At 38.3% G+C, this 20884-nt stretch overlaps 1 protein-coding gene across 1 annotated transcript; it reads right to left on the bottom strand.

The window, feature by feature from the left end:
* Positions 1 to 2902: 2902 nt before the first annotated feature.
* On the bottom strand, positions 2903 to 20031 carry LOC114480381 (aggrecan core protein-like). Its single transcript, XM_028474491.1, has 15 exons — positions 20015 to 20031; positions 18687 to 18781; positions 18521 to 18612; positions 14417 to 14708; positions 13008 to 13182; positions 12544 to 12671; positions 11405 to 11698; positions 10224 to 10496; positions 8521 to 9843; positions 6765 to 6878; positions 5387 to 5545; positions 5226 to 5308; positions 4989 to 5133; positions 3565 to 3762; positions 2903 to 3262 (listed from the first exon to the last, which is right to left on the bottom strand). The coding sequence occupies exons 2-15, from the start codon at positions 18772 to 18774 to the stop codon at positions 3201 to 3203; spliced, it is 3426 nt and encodes a 1141-aa protein (XP_028330292.1). The 5' UTR covers positions 18775 to 18781; positions 20015 to 20031; the 3' UTR covers positions 2903 to 3200.
* Between the last annotated feature and the right edge of the window lie 853 nt (positions 20032 to 20884).

The following is a 20884-nucleotide window of genomic DNA, read 5'->3' on the forward strand; positions in this document are numbered from 1 at the left end:
CCGGTCTGAGAAGATCCGGATCCACAAGGACAACAAACTGGAATGGGAATAGATGGAGTTCAACTACTTACAGTGTCCTTGCTAAAAGCCAAAATATATGAAAACACTAATTATCACTGTACATTTTCCCAAAACAAACCTAAATGTCCCTGACGTCACACCTTCAAACATAACCTCATTTGGCCATCAATGAAAAAGCTACTTAAAGGCAGGGTAGGTAATTTTAGAAAACTAGCATGATTCTGAAAGTTTGAGTATTTCATTTTTTTTTAAGTTTCATGTTGTCACTATGGTGTTTTTAGGAAAAACATGAATTTGGTCACAAATTCAAGAAATGGTAAAGATTGGATATTGTCTGTAACTTCAGTGATTTACATATATTTATATGGCAGAATAATCTTGAAATTTCTTGTTTTCCAGCCTAAAATCTGTGGCCCACTTGAAGTTAAACTGGACTGTATTTGGCCCTTGAACTGAAATACTGTACATATGTTTGACATCCCTGGTTAAGTGAATAAGTCGGAGCAGACGAAGCATCAGTCTTTGGTTTATTGTGCAGACGGTGATGATTACAGCTTTGATGGAGGCGCAGCCTCCTCATACAGTTACATTAAACCATTTACATTAAACCATTTACATTAAAACATTTACATTTAGTGCAGCAGATTAATTGCATATTTCTAGTGAATTGTTCTCTTTGGTATAAAATAATTCATTTTGGCACATATAATCTCTAAGAGCCGCTATTTTGGAAAAAGGCGTTGGCCATTCAAAAATTCAATGTGGCAGCCATTTTTCAAGATGACTGCCATTGCTACTCAATGGTTATTACCAAAAAATGCTCGAATTGGGCCAAACAAGGTGTCAGCGGAAAGGTGTGGTCCTCTCGAGTCTGAATATGTGCATCCCCCATGGGCAGAGTTAGAACTGCTCCTGCTACAGGCAAAACACACAATTGCTGTGCAAAAAAAATTGCCTATTTTGTAAAAAAAAAAAAACAATGGCACCAGCGGACGCGTTTTATTCCTCACGAGTCCAAATATGTGGTTTGTTATCGGCTAGAGGCCGAATTGCGCCTACAGGAGGCCACAGAGGTTTGGTGTTTTCCTGCACCAGGGGTAACCACGGTCAATGGGAGAAATCAGTATCAAAGTCACTCCTTTTTGCTCATACTCCTCTGAGGTTACCCCTGGTGCGGGAAAACACCAAACTTCCACGGCCTCAGGAGGACCACACCTTTCCGCTGACGCCTCGTTTGACCAGATCCGAGTATTCTTTGGTTATATAATAACCACTGAATAGCAAATGCTGCCATCTTGAAAAATGGCCACCATATTTCATTTTTTAGTGGCCAACACCTTTTTTTTTTATAAAATAGTGGCTTTTAGAGAGTTTCTGTGTCAAATGTCATGCTTTTATACCAAACTCAACGACTTTTTTTATTTTATTAATCTGCTGCACTAATTAAATCATTACAGAAATAAAAGCAGTCAACATCAAAACAATGAATTTACAGCGTGGACATTCACAGAGAGAGAGCGTGACCTGCACAGCCTCAGGACGGACACAGGAGACATATTGTAGATCCATTTATGTGATTTAAATACGCAGCACACTGTGATGCTACATTGTCGTTAAAATAACAGGCTCGCTCCAGAAAACAGGAACTTGTTGAATAACTGTATTAACGTGATTTCTTTCGGATGAACTCAGAGATCAATATTAGTTCACCTGCAGAAGCAGCTCATACCAATAATGAGAAGCTGCTGAGGCTACGTCGCTCCATGCTAAGCTAACCCAAACATGTGCTAACCCTGACCTGGAATGATAAAAACATATGGAAACAGCTGCATGTTAATGTGCCTACATGGATGTTTTATAATGAGGTAAATAGAACTGAAGTTAAAACGATAGTTTGGTAATAATGTGATGTGGGCGGAGCTTAAAGACACAGAAAATAATGAATTACAAGTACTGACGTTACAGTAATTGAGTTGCTTTTACGGGTACTTGTACTTTTTTGAGTATATTTCTAAATCAGTCATTTTAACTGTACTTAAGAATGTTTTAAAAGAATTAAAGTAATTTGTCACATTTCTACACCCAACAGTTACTGAGTAAAATATTATTTTTTGTTATAATTTTTTTATTTCTTTTTCATGGTTTTCACATTGAACATAATCATATTTTCTTCTTTCAATCAAGTAGCAATATTTCTACATGAGTAGATAAATCAGTATTCTTTACACCTCTGAACACCACAGACCTTTCCTCAGTGTTTCCTATATTAATATTTGTTCCATATTTTTATAAAATGTGCATGAGTACATTTTGTGGGCAGAGCATCTGTCGTGCTCACAGGCAAACATCCTGCAGGGAGTGAAACCAACAACTTCCCCTGAGAGCAGAAATGTACGGGTTTTTATGTTCAGCATCAGCAGGTTATTGTGTTACATTAAATATTTAACATATAGCAAAGAAAAGAAAACCATTAACACACAAATATCACAATAATGACCAACTTCAGCGTTACTGTATGAAAAAACAAAGGGTTTGTGTGTTTTTTCTGTTATGTGTTTTTGTTGTAATTTTGTATATTTATATTCAATTTTGTGTCTTTTTGTTGTTTGTTTTCTGTGTTTTGGGGCTCGTTTTTTGTGTTATTTTGTATATTTTGTAATCAACTAGTGTATTTTTGTTGTTATAGTGTGTATTTGTCTCCCATTTTGCTTCTTTTTGTTGTTGTATTGTGTGTTTCTATAGTCATTTTGTGAATTTTTGTTGTTGTTTTGAATTTTCTTCAGTTATTTTTGGAGTTGTCCAGTGTGTTTTTAGAGAAATGTTGTCATTTTATTCATTTTTTTGTATATTTTCTGTCAGTCTGTGGTTTTGGGTTCATTTTTGTTGTATTGTCATTTTGTTAGATTTTGCTATTCATTTTGTGAATATTTGTTGTTGTTTCGTTAGTTGTTTTTGTGTATTTTTGGGGTCGTATAGTGTGTTTTTAGAGAAATGTTGTCATCTTATTTAGTTTTGGATATTTTCTATTATCTTTGTGTATATTTTCTGTCACTTTTTTCTGATTTTGGAGTCATTTTGTGTGTTTACAATATTCAACCCAGGGCTGCATGTGACATATTGTCAATGTCCCAAATAGAAACTCTTTAAATATATAATCAAACAGAATCACTCAAACTATTTCATCTGCTGTTTAAAATAGACTCTGGTGTGTTTTTTAAATATAAAGTCCTTTTTTGTACTCCTGGCATCAGTTCAGCTCCTCTGCAGTCGTTTCTTGGCTTTCACTGAAAAAAGAGAGAAAAAATTAATGAACAGATGTGATTGGACCGAAGGTTCTCAACTCGTGGGACTCTAAAGTGGGTCACAGGCCTGTTTTAAACGGGTCACGTACAACGTAGAATCATATTTAGACTCTGCACTCCTGGGACGAGAGACAACACTTTTTCCCTTGAACTGCCTGACACCCCCAAAATCACAACAATAATCATATTTACATGAATTACATGGGAATCTTTGAGTGGATTCATTGATTCGTCAAATGACTGAATGTTGACTCACCGTCCACACACTCCACCTGCGGAGTCTCCCACGCCCCGTCAGGCTGACAGTGGATCACAGGTAGGTGGCGCTGTCTGAACCCGTCGTTGCACTGATAGCGGACGATGGAGTCCACGGGATAAGACGTCTTCTTTTTTCCAAACGTTCGGGAATTTTGCACCTTCGGTGGAACGCCACACAAGGCTGGACATGAAGAGAAGAGATGTTTTATAAACTACGGAAGCAGATTAGGGTTAATTATGATGGTGAAAATGATTTTGGGCAAATCAATAAATAGTCGAAATGTCGAGATTAAAGTTTAAATTTCGAGAATGAAGCAAACATACAATATCGTAATAAAAGTCAAAGGTCTGCTAATAAAGTCAAATCTACGGAAACCGACGAGGGCCAATTCACCTGTCGAACACAATGGACGACAAGTATTCACGTTTCTGTAATTGAGATTAATCAGATTAAATGTAATGCATCACATCATAGTCGACCAATCAGATTAAATGTAATGCATCACATCATAGTCGACCAATCAGATTAAATGTAATACATCACATCATAGTCGACCAATCAGATTAAATGTAATGTATCACATCATAGTCGACCAATCAGATTAAATGCAATGCATCACATCATAGTCGACCAATCAGATTAAATGTAATGTATCACATCATAGCTGACCAATCAGATTAAATGTAATGTATCACATCATAGCTGACCAATCAGATTAAATGTAATGTATCACATCATAGTCGACCAATCAGATTAAATGTAATGTATCACATCATAGTCGACCAATCAGATTAAATGTAATACATCACATCATAGTCGACCAATCAGATTAAATGTAATGTATCACATCATAGTCGACCAATCAGATTAAATGCAATGCATCACATCATAGTCGACCAATCAGATTAAATGTAATGCATCACATCATAGCTGACCAATCAGATTAAATGTAATGCATCACATCATAGTCGACCAATCAGATTAAATGTAATACACGGAGCCAAAACAGCATTAAATGGAGGTTATTTTCAGTTTTTTAGTTTATAAACTTATCTACACTTAGAGCCTGAGAATTCATTTATAAATTAATTAAATGTGTTATTTTATTTTAAAAAAAAAAATTGTACATTTTGACAAACCTGTTATTTTAAACAGATCCATTTGTGGAAAATAAATTAAATTCTTATTGTGGTAAATTTGGTCTCTTGCTGTTAAAATTTATATGTGAGGTGAACCAACAATAAACATGGGGGTGAAAGTAATTAGTAACTTTTACTTTGAGTATTATTTAAATGATCTAGTTTTTACTATTTTATATGTGACTTACTTGTACTTTTTCAATCAAGTAACAGTACTTGTACTTAAGTAGGAGACATCAGTATTGTTTACACATGTGGAGTTCTTACTGATTCCTTTCTTGCAGGTGAAGGGCAGATGGTAGTTGCAGGGAACGTCGTTCCATTGGCCGTTGTGCTTCCAGATCATCACCACACAGTCCTCTCCAGAGTCTGAGTAGTTATCAGGCTGGTTCGGCTTCCAGTTCTCGTATTGCTGAAGGAGGAAACACACAACGGAGACATTTCCTTTTTAAAAAAGCACAAGGATGTGGTTTAGGAAAAATAGAGATAAGATAGACAACTCACCAGCTGAGAGCCGTCCGTCCACTGGAAATCATTTTTCACCATTTTGTCATTGAGTCCAATCCACTGGTAGTCCTGAGAGATGTCTGTTATAGAAGGATGAAGCACGTATTCACTATATATATATATCTATGTAATTACCTCACATTAAATGAACAACTCACTGTTGACAAAGTCTTGTTCCTCAGGTGAGGCGATGCTGACCAGGTGAGCGTTGAGGTTCCTACAGAGCTGCTCAGCATCCATCCACTCCTCCCTGTCTGACATGTGGATGTAGCAGCTTCCCTCAAACCCAGTCCAGCCATCCTCACACTGCACGTGCTCTGAAACAGCCCGTCACTCTTAAAAACAGCTCGTTCACCATCAAAACCACTAACGTGGATATTTAAAAACAAGGTCACTTTTTCATAGGCCGACATATTTGAGTTCATTTTCCTCACATTGAGCTCATTTTTCTTTCATCTGAGACAGAAATTCATGTAAAACAAACATGTTCTATATCATTGTTATTGCATGAAAAATAAATCGAAATGTTAAATCGAAATGTAAACGTTAAACCTAAATCGAAAAGTTAAATGTAAAAGGTAAATTGAAATGTAAATGTTAAATCTAAATGTTAAATGTAAAACAAAATATTAAATTTATATCTAAATGTAAAAGTTAAATTGAAATATAAATGTTAAATCTAAATTTTAAATTCAAAACTAAATATTACATTTATATGTAAATGTAAATCTAAATGTTAAATGTAAAACTAAATAAGAAATGAATATAAAATGAGCAAGTCAGTGTCTGTCAATCACAAGGCCCCGCCCACAGCCACGGCTGCAGCTCAGTGAGTGAAGAACTAAAGAGCGTTAATGACTGGTGTACGAGCTGCACATCAGCAGAGGGAATGTGTGGAGAACTGTCCTCACACAGTTTAACAGACGTACGGTCGCTGAGAGAACCGGCCCGCTGTATGTTAACTCACTTTAACCAGTGATGAAGACACTGAGGATGCAGGTTATCATACAGATTTAACATTTAGATTTACATTTATTATTAGATTTATATTTACATTTAGATTTACATTTATTATGAGATTTAAATTTAACGTTTAGATTTTACTTTAACATTTATATTTAACACTACATGTGTCAGTGACTGAGTTTTTACATTCTGCATCCTAGAAACTGTGCTCATTGTTGCACTGGGTGTTTAACTGGTAGAACCACTCAGGAGGTCAATTTCTGAAACTTAAACTGGGAAAGTAAGTGCAGTTTAAAGCTGAAATAATACAGAATGCAAAAAATATTCCCTTTTACTCTTAATAAAATGACTTTATTCAATAACTGAATATTTAATGTTCAAACATGAGTTTGCCAGCAGTTTTCCATGAAAAAGTTGAAATTATTTAGCAAGAAAATGCATTCATAAAACCTTAAATTGAAGTATTGGCACTCTGAGAGAACAAACCGATGCCTTGGGTAACGATGCCCACATCGCTCGTCTCTCAGCTGCTGTTAGTACCCGTGAGATGAAGCAGATAAGATCTCGTACCGATCTTGTGTCGTTCCTCTCGGTGAAGAGGTGAGCACAAGCAAAGGAAAGAGTCTCCACTCTTCACACACGTGGCTCCTTTGTCACAGGGGTTGGGGTGGCACACGTCAACGTCTGAAAGGAAAGCGAGGTCACACTATGTTAGAGCTAAAGCAGTTAGTAGGAATACAGCAGCACGTCTAGAACATGGTCTACAGCAGCAATGTCAAACTCACACAAATTGTTTTCTTTAGAATTTCATAGAAAATCATCTCGTCGGCCACATACTGTACGATGCTATGATGGCCCATGGACCATGAGTTTGACATGTGATGCATGATAACAGCAAAAATTCAGGGTTTGAATCTAAGCAGCCATGTGACAGCAGACGATTCCACATGTGTTGCTTCAAATTCAGCCTTTACACACACACACACACACACACACACACACACACACACACACACACACACACACACACACACACACACACACACACACACACACACACACTGAGAACATGCAGACATAAGAAACTGTCAGTCCAGGGGCCACGTTTAACTCCAAAAGTAAATGCACAAAATGACTCCAAAAACACACAAAATGACCGAAAAATACACAAAAACCAGCAAAGATACACAACATGACATGCAGAATCATAAATAATCACAGAGAAATACACAGAAGGACACAAGAAAACAAATGTGCACAAAATTACTTCATAAACACACAAGACGACGGCCAATAAATAACTGAAAAATAACACACAAAATAACACAGAAAATACAACAAATTACAAAAGAAATACACAAAATGACTCCATGAATACATAAGACGACCAGAAATAAAAAAAACAGAAAACCCCAAAACAAAATTAGACCAAAACCCACAAAAGGAGAGAAAAATGAACACAAAATGACTGTTACTCCATAAACAGACAAAACGACTTCACAAAAATAACCAAAAAAACCAAACAACAAAATGACACAAAAAACCACAAAATTAAATAAAAGAAATCTAAATTACAAAAGAAATACACAAAAAGAGAAAAAATTAAAAAAATGATGACAAAAATACACAAAAGGAAAATAAATATGCACAAAACAACTTCAAAATCACAAATGAGTAACAGAAAAACATCCACAACGACAATGAAAACAGACAAAATAACAACAATAACACACAAAATGACTCCAAAATACACGAAAAACACAAAATGAGAGAAAAACAAACCACATTACAAGGAAAAAAAGCACAAAAACAGAGAAAAATTTACATAATTACTCCAAAAATACATATATAAAATGCACACAAAAACCTGTATTAATGCTCAGGTTGGTCATTATTCTAAATGCTGACATGAATGTTGGTCATGTGATAGAATCACATTTTTGTGACGCCCGCTGTGATAAAAATTGCCCGTGTCTGCCCTAAGGCAACAAGTGCTCGACACTCACATAACCACACAAACACACTAAAAACCACACAAACACACTAAAAACCACACAAACACACAAACACAGGTGCCCACAGCCTCACACCAGCGCATGTGTCACTGATTGAAGACACAAACACGTGTGTAACCACGTAGTGACTCAGGTTGTGTTTCCACAGGGATTCGGATCACATGGTCCTGCAGGGAGAGGTTTTAAATATTAAGGAGAGGTTTACACTGCACTTTGCATGTTCTCCTTTCATGTTCAGATTCTGTTTTCAAAGTCAAAGACTGAAATGTTGGGTTCACCAGTGTCTGATGATGAAGAGAAGCTTCACGTACCATTTTTATCTCCTGCTGGATGTTTATAATCTTCCTTAGTTCCCAGACCAGCAGCTGAAAGACCTGCAGGTGCCGGAGCTTGGTCTGTGGTGTCGTAGGTGTCTGCGGACAGGTAATTCCCATTTAGGGCTTCCAATGGAGATGCAGTGGTCTCTGGCCTGTGTTGATCACTGGACAGAGTTGTTATAGTCGAAAGTGATGGTCCATCAGTGTGGTCCATCAATCCCTGTCCAGGCTCCAGAGAGACTGTGAAGTCTGCAGCCATAGTCGCTACAACATCATCTCTGAGAATTGTAACAACATTTTCATCTCTTGTAGAAGTTACAGATCCAGAAAGTCCAGATCCTGATCCAGATTCCCAGATGAAACCTCCAGATGAGCGTTCTCCAAGTCCCTGTCCAGAAATGGAGACCAAAATCCCAGAAGCTCCCTGCTCTCCAGAGGACGAACCTGAACCACTGAGAATCCTTGTTCCGGAACCTTCTCCAGAACCACTGACTTCCACAAGGCCTTCATCGAGTTCTTTCTCAACCTGAGAATAAGGAGTGGATGATTCAAAGGTTGGATCTTCAATTAGTAAGATCTTAGTCTCATCCAATGCCTGTCCACTACCACTTCCAGAAGGAAGTCCAGAAGGAAGTCCAGAGGGATATCCACTAGACCCAGAGAAGTCCTGGCTGATGTGCATACCAGACGTCATTCCAGATAACTCCTCACCTTCCGCAGAGCTCAAACCGGATTGGGAAACAGACAAAGACTGATCCCCACTACCACTGAGTCCTCCTGAGCCCTCACCTCCAGACATGATGATAAAGATCCTCTTACTTTCTTCTGCTTCTTGAAGATCACTTGAGGATGAGCCTTGTCCTAAGTCAACACCATCATTTCCTGAAAAATTAACACGCTTGACGGATCCGTCTCCACTGAGGCCTGACCCTGATACACCGGAGCTGCCCAGACCAGAATCCTCTGTTGGTAACTCAGCACTTGCACTACCAGCAAGATCTCCAGATCCAGAAAAGTCTCCCGATTGGGACGAGTTTCCAGACGCAGAAAAATCTCCAGAGGTAAATCGTTCAGCAGAACTGAAGTTGTTCCCAGAAGCAGAGAAGTCTCCAGAGGCAACCCGGTCACCTGAACCTGAGACATCTCCAGAAGCAGAAGACTCTCTCGTTGAACCAGATGGATTTTCTGAGGTAACTCCTTCTCCAGGGTTAAATTGATCCGCTGTGGAAGTGTTGTCAACCTCTGAGCCTGAGTTGATGACTCGGGAAACAGATCCGGATAAATCCACGTAGATCGGAGTAATGGTGGATGGAAGAACTGGAAGGAAGAAGAAAATAGAGTTAAAGGACAATATTTTGAACAACATGAAGCATTCATTGCGTTTCTACAAAAAGATTCTCTCTCCTGACAGTAAGGGTGCTTTCATATCTATAGACCAAACTTTCTAAACAACGTACACGGGCAAAATGGTTGTGTGCCTATAGGACATAACGCTTCACCTTGTTCTTCTTCTTCGCCTTTCTCACACCATAAGAACCGTACCAGACTTCACTTGAGGTAAACCAAGACCCCCCAAACCAAACCCAAATCATACTGGAGATAAGTTTGTAAAGCTTTGGGCGTCGAATGGTTGAATTGTTTACCTAATTTACATTTTTGTAACTTACAAAAACTCTGATCAAAGTAAGACCACTGACCAGTTGGAGGCCTCTCAGTGTTGCTCTCTGGTTGACCAGCGATTGGCTGGTAACGGTCGGGGACGATGGTTTCAGGCAGAGGTTCCAGCTGCTCTGAGGTACCGGTAGTTTCGTTATAAACGTCAGTAGGTCGTCTGGTCTCCATCTCACCGATCAGTTCACTCTCAGTTGTCGTTCTCCTGAAGAACGTCTCTGGACTCAGAGTCACAGGTTTGATGTTCAGCTCAGAACTTCCCTCTTCATGGAAACCTGATCCTTCTCCACTAAAGAACTCTGGACATGAAACGCACACTTTAAAAAAAATCCTTAACACTCCTCGACCAATCAGATTGTTTCTAGTTGTTAACATTTTTATTGAGCTGCAGCACAATTTTAGTTTGTTTCCGTAGTGGTTTTTACTCACATATGTGAACATGATTTATTCAATATTTTCATGTAATTTTATGGAATATCTTTCAAAAAATATATGCTTTATGAAGTATTTTATGACTTAGTCACACATTTAAAAGCTTAAATTTAACAACATTTTCCGTTACAAGTTTTTATTAATTTCTTTTTTTTTAATAAATAATCAATAAAAGTTTTCCAGAAATTTGTATTTCAATGTTTTATTTAGTATTTGATTTGGTATTCAACCTTTTTCCTGTTGGTTATTTAATGCTTTAGGCTGTGTTCTATTTGGTAATTATTGTGTTCATATTTTTAGTTTATTCTTATTACCGTACTTTATGTTTACATATCATTCTACATATAGTCTTCTGAGTTTTTTATACTCTATATTACATGTCTCATTAAGTATTTGATTGGATATTTACATATTTTTAAGAACAAAGGTTATTAAATGTTTTGTGTCGTATTTTACACAATATTTAATGGGTTTATTTAAATTGAATTTAAAAAAAAAAAAAAAATAAATAAATAAATAAATAAATAAATAAATAAATAAATAAATTGAACTTAAAACTTGTAAGAATTCTATTGATTTTTTGCACATCATTTATGAAGGTTAATAGATGTTTTTAAATTATTATGTTCTTTTATGTGGTATTTCATCTCATGTCTTATTTTACTTTCACTTTTTTCTTTTGAAAAATATCATTTTTCTTATGTATTGGATTGTAAAGTGTATATAATCCACCTCCTGGTCCAATCCAAAGGGTTATGTTGACCTCTCTGTGTACCTGTGTAGCAGAAAGCGTCGTATCTGGACTCAGGTGGTGGGTATCCGGTCTGGTTTGAGTGGACATAAACCGTCTGCACCCCCAGCAGGCCTCCCCCACATTGGGGTCGCGGGACGTTGATGGGATAGCGAACGCTCCCGTCTCCCAACCAGCCGGCGTTGCAGACGTCCATCCCTTCCTTCCAGGCCAGGTGAAGCTCACCTGTGGAGGCCAGGCGAGCTCCCTGATTGGTGCAGACCGCTGCAGCATCAGAGAAGCTGAACTTTTCTGCTGCGGTTTGGTGAAACACTCGACCTGTTGAAGAAGACAATCCAAAGTGAGGAGACATGAACTTAAAGCTCACAGGGTGAACTTTAAAAAAATACTAATAACATTGCAGGAAAATACAGTCAAAGACAAGAAAAACACAGAAAATACTCCAAAAATATACAAAACCACTACAAAAATGAAAAAAACAACAAAAATACACAAAATGAAAAAAACAACAAAAATACACAAAATGAATCACACAAATACCCAAAATGACAACAAAAGTGAAGAAAAACACAAAAATGACTACAAACCCACAGTACTAACAAACAAGCAAAATGACAACAGAAACACACAAAAAATACACTAAAAAGTGCAAAATGACAACACAATATGTCTCTAAAAAACATAAATTTTACAGGAAAAATACACATAAGGACAACAGAAATTCACAAAATGACTATATGACTTTGTTCTTTCCTGTGTTATTGCTGATTCAAGTTTCCTCCTTTGTTTTCACATCCCTCTAAACCTCCACCTATGGAGGTTTTTATCATCCAGGAAAGTCTTCCTTTTTTCATCTCTCTCTGACTTTGGTCCTTTTTCTCTTTTCCTTGTGTGTGACAAATTTGTCAAATCAAAGCGACATCTTTAATGATTCCGTCACATGTGAGTAGAATGTAAAGAGCAACTCCTTAGCTTTCAGAAACTGGTGACAGAGCAAATATTAGCAGAGATACGGTCTTATAAATGATGGTTACATGTTCCTCAAGGTGTGTTCAGTGTCCTTGGAAAACAAGGACAAATTCATTCATTTGTAAAATATCTCCAGACAAGACGTTTGGTGTGGTCATCATAAACCAAACGGTTCAGCTTCGTCTCGGTTGTACCTGCCATCTTCTCAGCAAAGCAGTACACATCGTACGTCTCCGTCACGTTCCTGACTCCATAAGTACGAACTCCAGGAACGTCGATTTTATCGCCGTAACATTCCCAACGAGGACTGAGGATGGGGTACCTTCAAGAAGAAGCAGACGTTCAGCCTAACACTGAGGAAGGTCCTTCTATGTCCTGTGCCACTTCATCTGTGAATATCTGGAAAATAAAGTGACTTCTGGAGAACATCAAAGGAAATGATTTAAAGAATAGATCTGTTCCTAAATGTAGAGACTAGAACCAAATCCTCCATGAAGGCACATTAACATCCAGCTGTTAAACCAGAAAGATGGAGAAACGTTGCCTCTGTGCAGTGGACGTTTCATATTTTTAATTGTGTTTCTTTTCGGGTGAGTGAGCAGAAGATGTTTCCCGTTTGAGCCGTTTGAACATGTTTTAAAGTGTGTGTTTTTCTGACCTGACTGTCTGGTCTGATAACCAGCCGGCGTCACATTGGTGGAAACCGTCGTCGTAGGCCGCCTGAAGCTGCTCAGGGGAAGCCATGACTGCACTGTTGTGCTCACACACTGCCTTGGCCTTCTCAAAGGTCAGTGTGTAACGTCCCAGGATGGATCGATAGTGGAACACCAGACCTGAGGACACAAAGGAGGACGCTAGGTTGTTCTCTATAAATCACATTTGACAGCTCAACATCTTCCTTTGTTTATTCTACGGAAACATAAAGTCACTCAAGGAGGCAGGTGTCAAATTACAAGGACTCAACAGCATTACGATGAACTCACCAGTAAAAATATTTTGCCACACACACATTTGCAGCCAAAACAATGTGATTTCCTCCTTTACATTGTGATGGTTAGCCTTTTTAGCATTAGCTTGTTCTCAGGGATAGAAATGGATAAATGGATGTGTTGATGGATGATAGATGGATGTCTGGTACCTTAAACCTAGAGGTGTACCAGTCCATGTCCGTCCTCTAGAGTCTATGTATATAAAGATGGATGTATTGATGTATGGATGGATAAATGGATGGATGTATTGATGTATGGATGGATGAATGATGGATGTATTGATGTATGGATGGATGAATGATGGATGTATTGATGTGTTGATGGTTGATAGATGGATGAATGGATGAATGGATGGATGTATTGATGCATGGATAAATGGATGGATGTATTGATGTATGGATGGATGAATGGATGGATGTGTTGATGTATGGATGGATGAATGGATGGATGTATTGATGTGTTGATGGTTGATAGATGGATGAATGGATGAATGGATGGATGTATTGATGCATGGATAAATGGATGGATGTATTGATGTATGGATGGATGAATGGATGGATGTGTTGATGTATGGATGGATGAATGGATGGATGTATTGATGTGTTGATGGTTGATAGATGGATGAATGGATGAATGGATGGATGTATTGATGCATGGATAAATGGATGGATGTATTGATGTATGGATGGATGAATGGATGGATGAATGATGGATGAATGGATGGATGTATTGATGTATGGATAAATTGATGGATGTATTGATGTATGGATGAATGAATGGATGGATGTATTGATGTATTGATGGTTGATAGATGGATGAATGGATGGATGTATTGATGTATTGATGTATTGATGCATTGATGCATGGATGGATGAATGGATGGATGTATTGATGGTTGATAGATGGATGAATGTATTGATGGATGAATGGATGGATGTATTGATGGTTGATAGATGGATGAATGTATTGATGGATGAATGGATGGATGTATTGATGGTTGATAGATGGATGAATGTATTGATGGATGAATGGATGGATGTATTGATGTATTGATGGTTGATAGATGGATGTGTGGTACCTTGAACCTGGACGTGAACCAGGGCGTGTCCGTCCTCTATTCCGTGCTGAACCTCACAGCGATAGGCTCCTGAGTCACTGGTTCTGAGCTCTGACAGGCTGATGGAGGCGTCCATCGGGTTGTCATGGTAACCCAGGAGGTGAACCCGGTCCAGGTAACCCTCCATGATCCTCACCTGTCCCTCCAGGGCCACCAGGATGGGGGTCACCTTCTCTTTGGTAACCAGGCTCCACTTAATACGATGGAGATAAGGTTCAATCACTGGAGCTCCAGGATCTGGGACAGGGTGGTCCTGGATGAGGAGAAACAACCAATCAGGACCTTTTAACACTAGAAGTCCCAGGGATTTCTATATCCCCCCAGAAGTCCCAGAGCAGGGTCAAATGAACTCTAGGACCAAACTGACGACTCTGATGGCTACAATTTGCCTCTATTCATTTGTAAATGAATCACCTGAGAAATCAGCAGGGGGGAGAGCCTGACTCTAACAATGGAAGTCTGGAATGTTAGGGGGAAGTGCCCTGGAAGCTAAAGTCACAATGCCCCGTTTATTAACTCGTTCTGCTTGATGCTGGGGGAGAACAAACACAGACTACAAACATTGAAAGAAACAGAGTCACCTCTTCCAACACACCTGATTCAAATGATTATCAGGCTTCTGCAGAGCTGGATGATCATTTGAATAAGGTGTGCTGATTAGCGGCCCTCGAGGACCGGAATTGGACACCACTGGAATACCATGTTGTCATGCAGCCTTTTGTGCTGTGGGGAATAAATAGCTGGCTGCTTCCACCTGCTGACACTCCACACTTATTCTACTCAAAATGCAGAGAAGGTTTACCACTCAAGAAGCGTTGGAATTGATCCTGAACAATGCAAACCCTTGTGACTCAGATGGGGAGGACATAAACCTTCAGCCAAATTCGGATTCGGACTCTGAGCTGTCTTCAGGTTAGATTTCCCAAACATCCTATTTTCATTTCCTGACTTTATTTTTATTTAAAACCGAAGAAAAGAATAATTTGAATTTGTTCACATTGCAGATGACGCGACTGCTCCTCATCTGGAAAAGAGAGCTCGGTTGGAGAGTGAGCCCACAGAGACGGCGAAAGAGGGCACAGTGTGGCATGAAGAACATGTGGGTACAATTCTCCGTTTCACTCCAATGGAACCGTACGCTGCAGATGGAGAGCCAACAGCAAAGGCCAGAAGAAGAATCAGGAGTCGCCTTCAGAGCTTCCTCTGTTTCATTACTGTTGGCATGCTCCGTCCCATTCAAGAATGGACTATTCAGCATGCACGGCAAACGGAGCAGACGGACTGGTTCATGATCCTCCATGAACTAATGGCATTTATTTCTGTTATTATTTTGAGGGGGGTGACCAAGGTTCCATCTCTGCGTGACAGCTGGTCAGCATGCCTGGGAAACCCACTTATCACTGGAATTATGTCACGAAACCGTTTCCAAGACATCATGCGTCACCTACGATTTGATGACATGTTTACGCGCAGTGAGCGAGTGCAGACAGATAAGTTTGCTGCAATTTCGGATGTGTGGGGATCGTTTGTTACCAACTGCATCACATGCTACAACCCTGGTCGACACATCACAATTGATGAACAGCTTTTCCCATCGAAGACTCGCTGCTGTTTCCTGCAGTACATTGCAACAAAACCCGACAAATTTGGCATAAAGTTTTGGGTGGCTTGTGATTTGAAAACAAAGTACATCTGCAATGTCCTCCCATATCTTGGAAAGGACCCCAGTCGTCCCAGTGAGGAGAGACTTTCTGAGAGTGTGGTGATGAAGCTGATGGAACCATTTATGGACAAAGGCAGGACGGTCACCACGGACAATTTCTTTACATCACTGACACTTGCACGACGACTGCTCAGCCGGAAAACCACCATCCTCGGGACAGTCAACAAGATTCGCCGGGAAATTCCTCAGTCAACTAGAAAGATGGACCGCAAGGAATTCACCACTCAGGTATGTTGTTGGTCTTTTTTATTCCATCAACACCTCTGAGTGTGTCATTGTGTTTAAAAACCGCTATAATAACAACAATTTCTTCTTTTTTAGGTGTTTTCCACCACTGGTGCCACGCTGACGGTGTATGCGCCCAAACGAAAAAAGACCGTCTACATTCTCAGCAGCATGCACAGCGTGGTTGAGACTGAGGAAACCATCAAAAGGAAGCCAAACACCATCACCCAATACAACACCACAAAGTGCGGAGTGGATGTGATGGACCAGATGGTGCGGGAGTACAGTGTGCGCACAGGAACACGGCGATGGCCAGTCGCCGTGTTCTACAACATGATCGACATGGCGGCACTCAATGCACATCTGCTTTATCAAGCATGCACCGGGGTGCAGGAGAGACGGGTGGACTTCCTGGTTCAGCTAGCAAGAGAGTTGGCTAACTCTCATGTGAGTGAAAAGAAGGCACTCAAAGAGCAACTGCGCCAACAACAACCGCCTACACCTGGCCCTGGGAAAAGGGCTAAGTGTCAGATCAACCATTGCTGCAAGAGCAATCGCGCAACTGTGCGATGTGTTCATTGCCACAAATACACATGTGGCAAATGTAGGAGAGAGATACCGTGGCAGTGCCAAGTATGTCACGAGTCTCAATAAGAGGATGAAGGAGATTCTTCTAAATAAAAACCATTGAAAACAAATCACAGTTGTTCTTTTGCACATTTCTCACACCACACTGTCATTAAAAATAAATAATTTTTGTGTTCTCTTTGGGTCAAATGACACCTCTCTGGGTTTTATAGGTAAAAAGTTCATTTGACACCTCTGTGGGACTTCTAGTGTTAATGGAGTCAGAGTGCTTTGACCACTGGGTGGGAAATAGAATGTTCACAGTAATAATAATCTGATGGAAATCAATACAAACAAATGTGTAGGATTACATTTAGCACAGGGGTTCTCAACCTTGGTGTCAGGACCCATTTGGGGTCGCCAGACGCTGGTAGGGGGTCGCCAGATGCTTTTAAGAAACTAGGAATATTTTCTGAACAATTTGAGCCCATTTTAATCTTATTTTCATCACTTTCTCTTGCCATATTTTTGCTTCTTTTAATGTATTTTTGCTACATTTCTCCCATTTCTGACACTTTTCCATCACATTTCAATGTCTTTAATGCACATTTTTCCACTTTCCAGACATGTTCAGCACTTATTAACCATTTCCACCACTTTTCCACCTAATGTCACATATATTGACCCATTATTGTCACGTTTAACCTCTTTTCACCATATTTCATGATTATTTTTATCAATTTAATCACATTCACCATTTGTCATGCCCATTATTTGCCAGTTTAAACTAATTGTTCCTACTTTTTTCAGCCACTTTGAAGCTAATGTTGATTCTTTGAACCCTTTTTACCACTTTTTCTGACTGTTGTTGGCTACAGAAATTGGTTAAAAGTTACAAATTAGAGGTGACAGAAACGAACAGAAAAAGTGGTTAAAAAAAATTAAAAAAAAAAGGGTTCAAAGTGTCAATATTTTCTTAAAAGTGGCAGAAATAAGGTAGGGGGTAATATAAACATAAAATAAACAATTTGTTAAAACTGTCAAAAAAATGGGCATGACAATGAGTGAATGTGGTCAAATTAAACATGACATCTGGTGAAAATAGGTTAAAAGTGTCAATAACGGGTCAACATATGTGACATTAGGTGGAAAGGGTGGATGGAAAGTGCTGAAAATTTCTTGAAAGTGAAAAAAAATGTGCAGAAAAGGCATTGAAATGTGATGGAGAAGTGTCAATGAAAAAATACATTAAAAGGAGCTAAAATATGGCAAGAAAAAGTGATGAAAATTGGTTAAAATATGGAAAGTTGGGTGTAGTGGCAGAAAAAGGGTAAAAGTAAGCAAAAATGGGCTAAAATTGTTAAAATAATATATATTTTTAGTTTCTTGAAGCCATCTGGCAACCCCCTCCCAGGGTCTCGGGGACTTCACATCCCACAATGCAATGCTCATTTTCATTAGCTTGAAGGCCAAGAACCAAAACATTTTCAAATGAATAATTAATGAATTATTAATGATTACCTGAGTAAAGCTGTGTTATTGTTACAAACCTCTAAGTAACAGGGCAGCAGCAGGTTTCCTCCCAGTAGAGGGCGCTGTGTGTGCTGTAGAGGGATGCTCACACTGAGCATGATCTCTGGATCTGTGAATGAAGCACAATTAAAGAACTGAACTCACAGTATGTTCCTCATTATAAGGTGAATGATGAGTTCATACTCATGTGGGAAAAGTCGTTAAATATGTTGCTGAACGTTGCTGAGATGACGGTGAGACTCAAAGAGAGAAGAACGGTCCATTTGATCATGGTTCACCTGGAGAAAAACAAATATAAATGTTCCATTACCTCATCCAACCACGTCCAGAGTAAATGACTTTTAGGGAGTTATAGGGGCTCAATGTCTATAAACCTAAAGGTTCCTTTAATTCCTTATTATTCATCTCATTACAATCAGGCAAATTATTACTAGTCATGTTATGGTATGGATTTTTACCAACTGGTCACATTTCTTACTTATATGGCTGATAATCCCTCCAAAAATTTTATAAAAATATAAATATTAAAAGAAAAGAAAAGAAATCTTTGACTTTTACAATAAAAGAAATCCAAGAACTTAATTACATTGCTTTGTTATTTTATTTATTTATTTATTACAAAATGCTATTTGTTTGCTATATTGGCATGTTGAGATGATTCGATGTGTTGTTGTGTTGTATGTCGTTTTTTAGCATGTTTACTATTTACATTTTATCTCATTAAATATCAAATTTTATCTTTTAATATTGTACGTAAAACCCTAACTAGGGACAAGAGTTAGAAGTTAGCAGTAGCTATAAAAGACAGACAAACAGACAGACAGACAGACAGACAGACAGACAGACAGACAGACAGACAGACAGACAGACAGACAGACAGACAGACAGACAGACAGACAGACAGACAGACAGACAGACAGACAGACAGACAGACAGACAGATAGATAGATAGATAGATAGATAGATAGATAGATAGATAGATAGATAGATAGATAGATAGATAGATAGATAGTTGGATAGATAGATAGATAGATAGTAAGGCGACCTTCTATCATCCTCCAAAGTTCCCAAAATAATGAACTACCAAAAAATACACAAATGTAGAACAAAAATATTCAAATCGACAACAAAGATACATCAAATGTCTCCAGAAATGAACAAAAATACACAAAAACAGAAAATAAATATATTCAAAATTAACCAAAATAGACAAAAACAGGAGAAAAATATTCAAAGTCACAACAAAGATACATCACATGCCTCAAAAACAACAAAAATACACAAAAATAGAAGCAAAATATTCTAAATGACAACAAAGATGCATCAAACGTCTCCAAAAAACATCCAAAATTCACAAAATGACAGAAAAATACACTAAAACATCTGTCATTTCCTGTTTAAAGCTCAGATTGTTCATGATCATAAATGCTTGAATAACCATTATTTGGGGAAACATGAGTGAAAATAAAGTTAAACGTTAATTATTTTCTATTCTATTCAAAGCGACTCACCTGGAGCTGTAGAAACCCTTAGTGTTTGATGCTCAGTGTGTGAGTGAGTCTGCTTTAAGGTCTGGATGTCAAAAACTACTCAGGGAGAAGTAGAAAAAAAAAACCTTTAAATCAGAGACCTTCAGAATAAAAGCACCATAAAACCTCACAGAGCAGAAAGCAGAGCAGCTTTTTACAAACATTATTCACACCCACATCAAACTGTTTGAGACAAATCATGAAACAATTATGCAAACATAATCAAAACTTGGGTTTTTACGTTCAAATAAAGAACCACAAGGTTTAATAAATCAAGTTCAAGTGTAAAAGAAGTTTTGTCACAGTGTAATTATTATTTTTTAGTAAGTTATCCACCACATGTTTTGTTCACATTTCTCTTTTTTTTTTAATAAACCTGCTTCCTGTCTCTTCCCAAATGTTCTATCTATTCTATGTGAAGGTTGGTTCATTCACCCAATGTTTAGTTGCATTTGTTTGTTTAGTTTTACTACTTTTAATCTCATTTTTTTTGCTGAAATCTTCATTTTTGTTGTTGGCATAAACTGGGAAGCCATTTTCAAAGGAAGAAAGAAACTTTTATTTTGAAGGGAATTCATTCATACCTGTCAAGTTTTGGATTTGAAAATAAGGGACAATTTTCTAGCGCCCACTACGAGCCGTCCCACCCGACCAACCAAGCTCCAGTATCCCTTATATTTTAATATAGATGTACAATAAATCTAAAATATCCACTTATCAACCACTTACTAAATACAACAATGTGATTATAATCTAGTAGGTTGACCTTTATTAACATTAAAATGCTGTGAACATTCCTACTAGGGCTGGTGATATGAACCAAAACTCATATCTCATTATTTTTTCTCAAAA

This window comes from Gouania willdenowi, chromosome 3 (assembly GCF_900634775.1).
Source record: "Gouania willdenowi chromosome 3, fGouWil2.1, whole genome shotgun sequence".
NCBI lineage: Eukaryota > Metazoa > Chordata > Actinopteri > Blenniiformes > Gobiesocidae > Gouania > Gouania willdenowi.

What these genes read in the sequence shown, in the direction of transcription:
- LOC114480381 (XM_028474491.1), bottom strand. Translation starts at nt 18,774, where the DNA reads ATGATCAAATGGACCGTTCTTCTCTCTTTGAGTCTCACCGTCATCTCA. An exon ending in CGACGCTTTCTGCTACACAG is followed by an intron (nt 10,497 to 11,404) that starts GTACACAGAGAG and finishes TTTCATGTCCAG; the next exon opens with AGTTCTTTAGTGGAGAAGGA. An exon ending in GGACGGACGGCTCTCAGCTG is followed by an intron (nt 5,134 to 5,225) that starts GTGAGTTGTCTA and finishes TTCCTCCTTCAG; the next exon opens with CAATACGAGAACTGGAAGCC.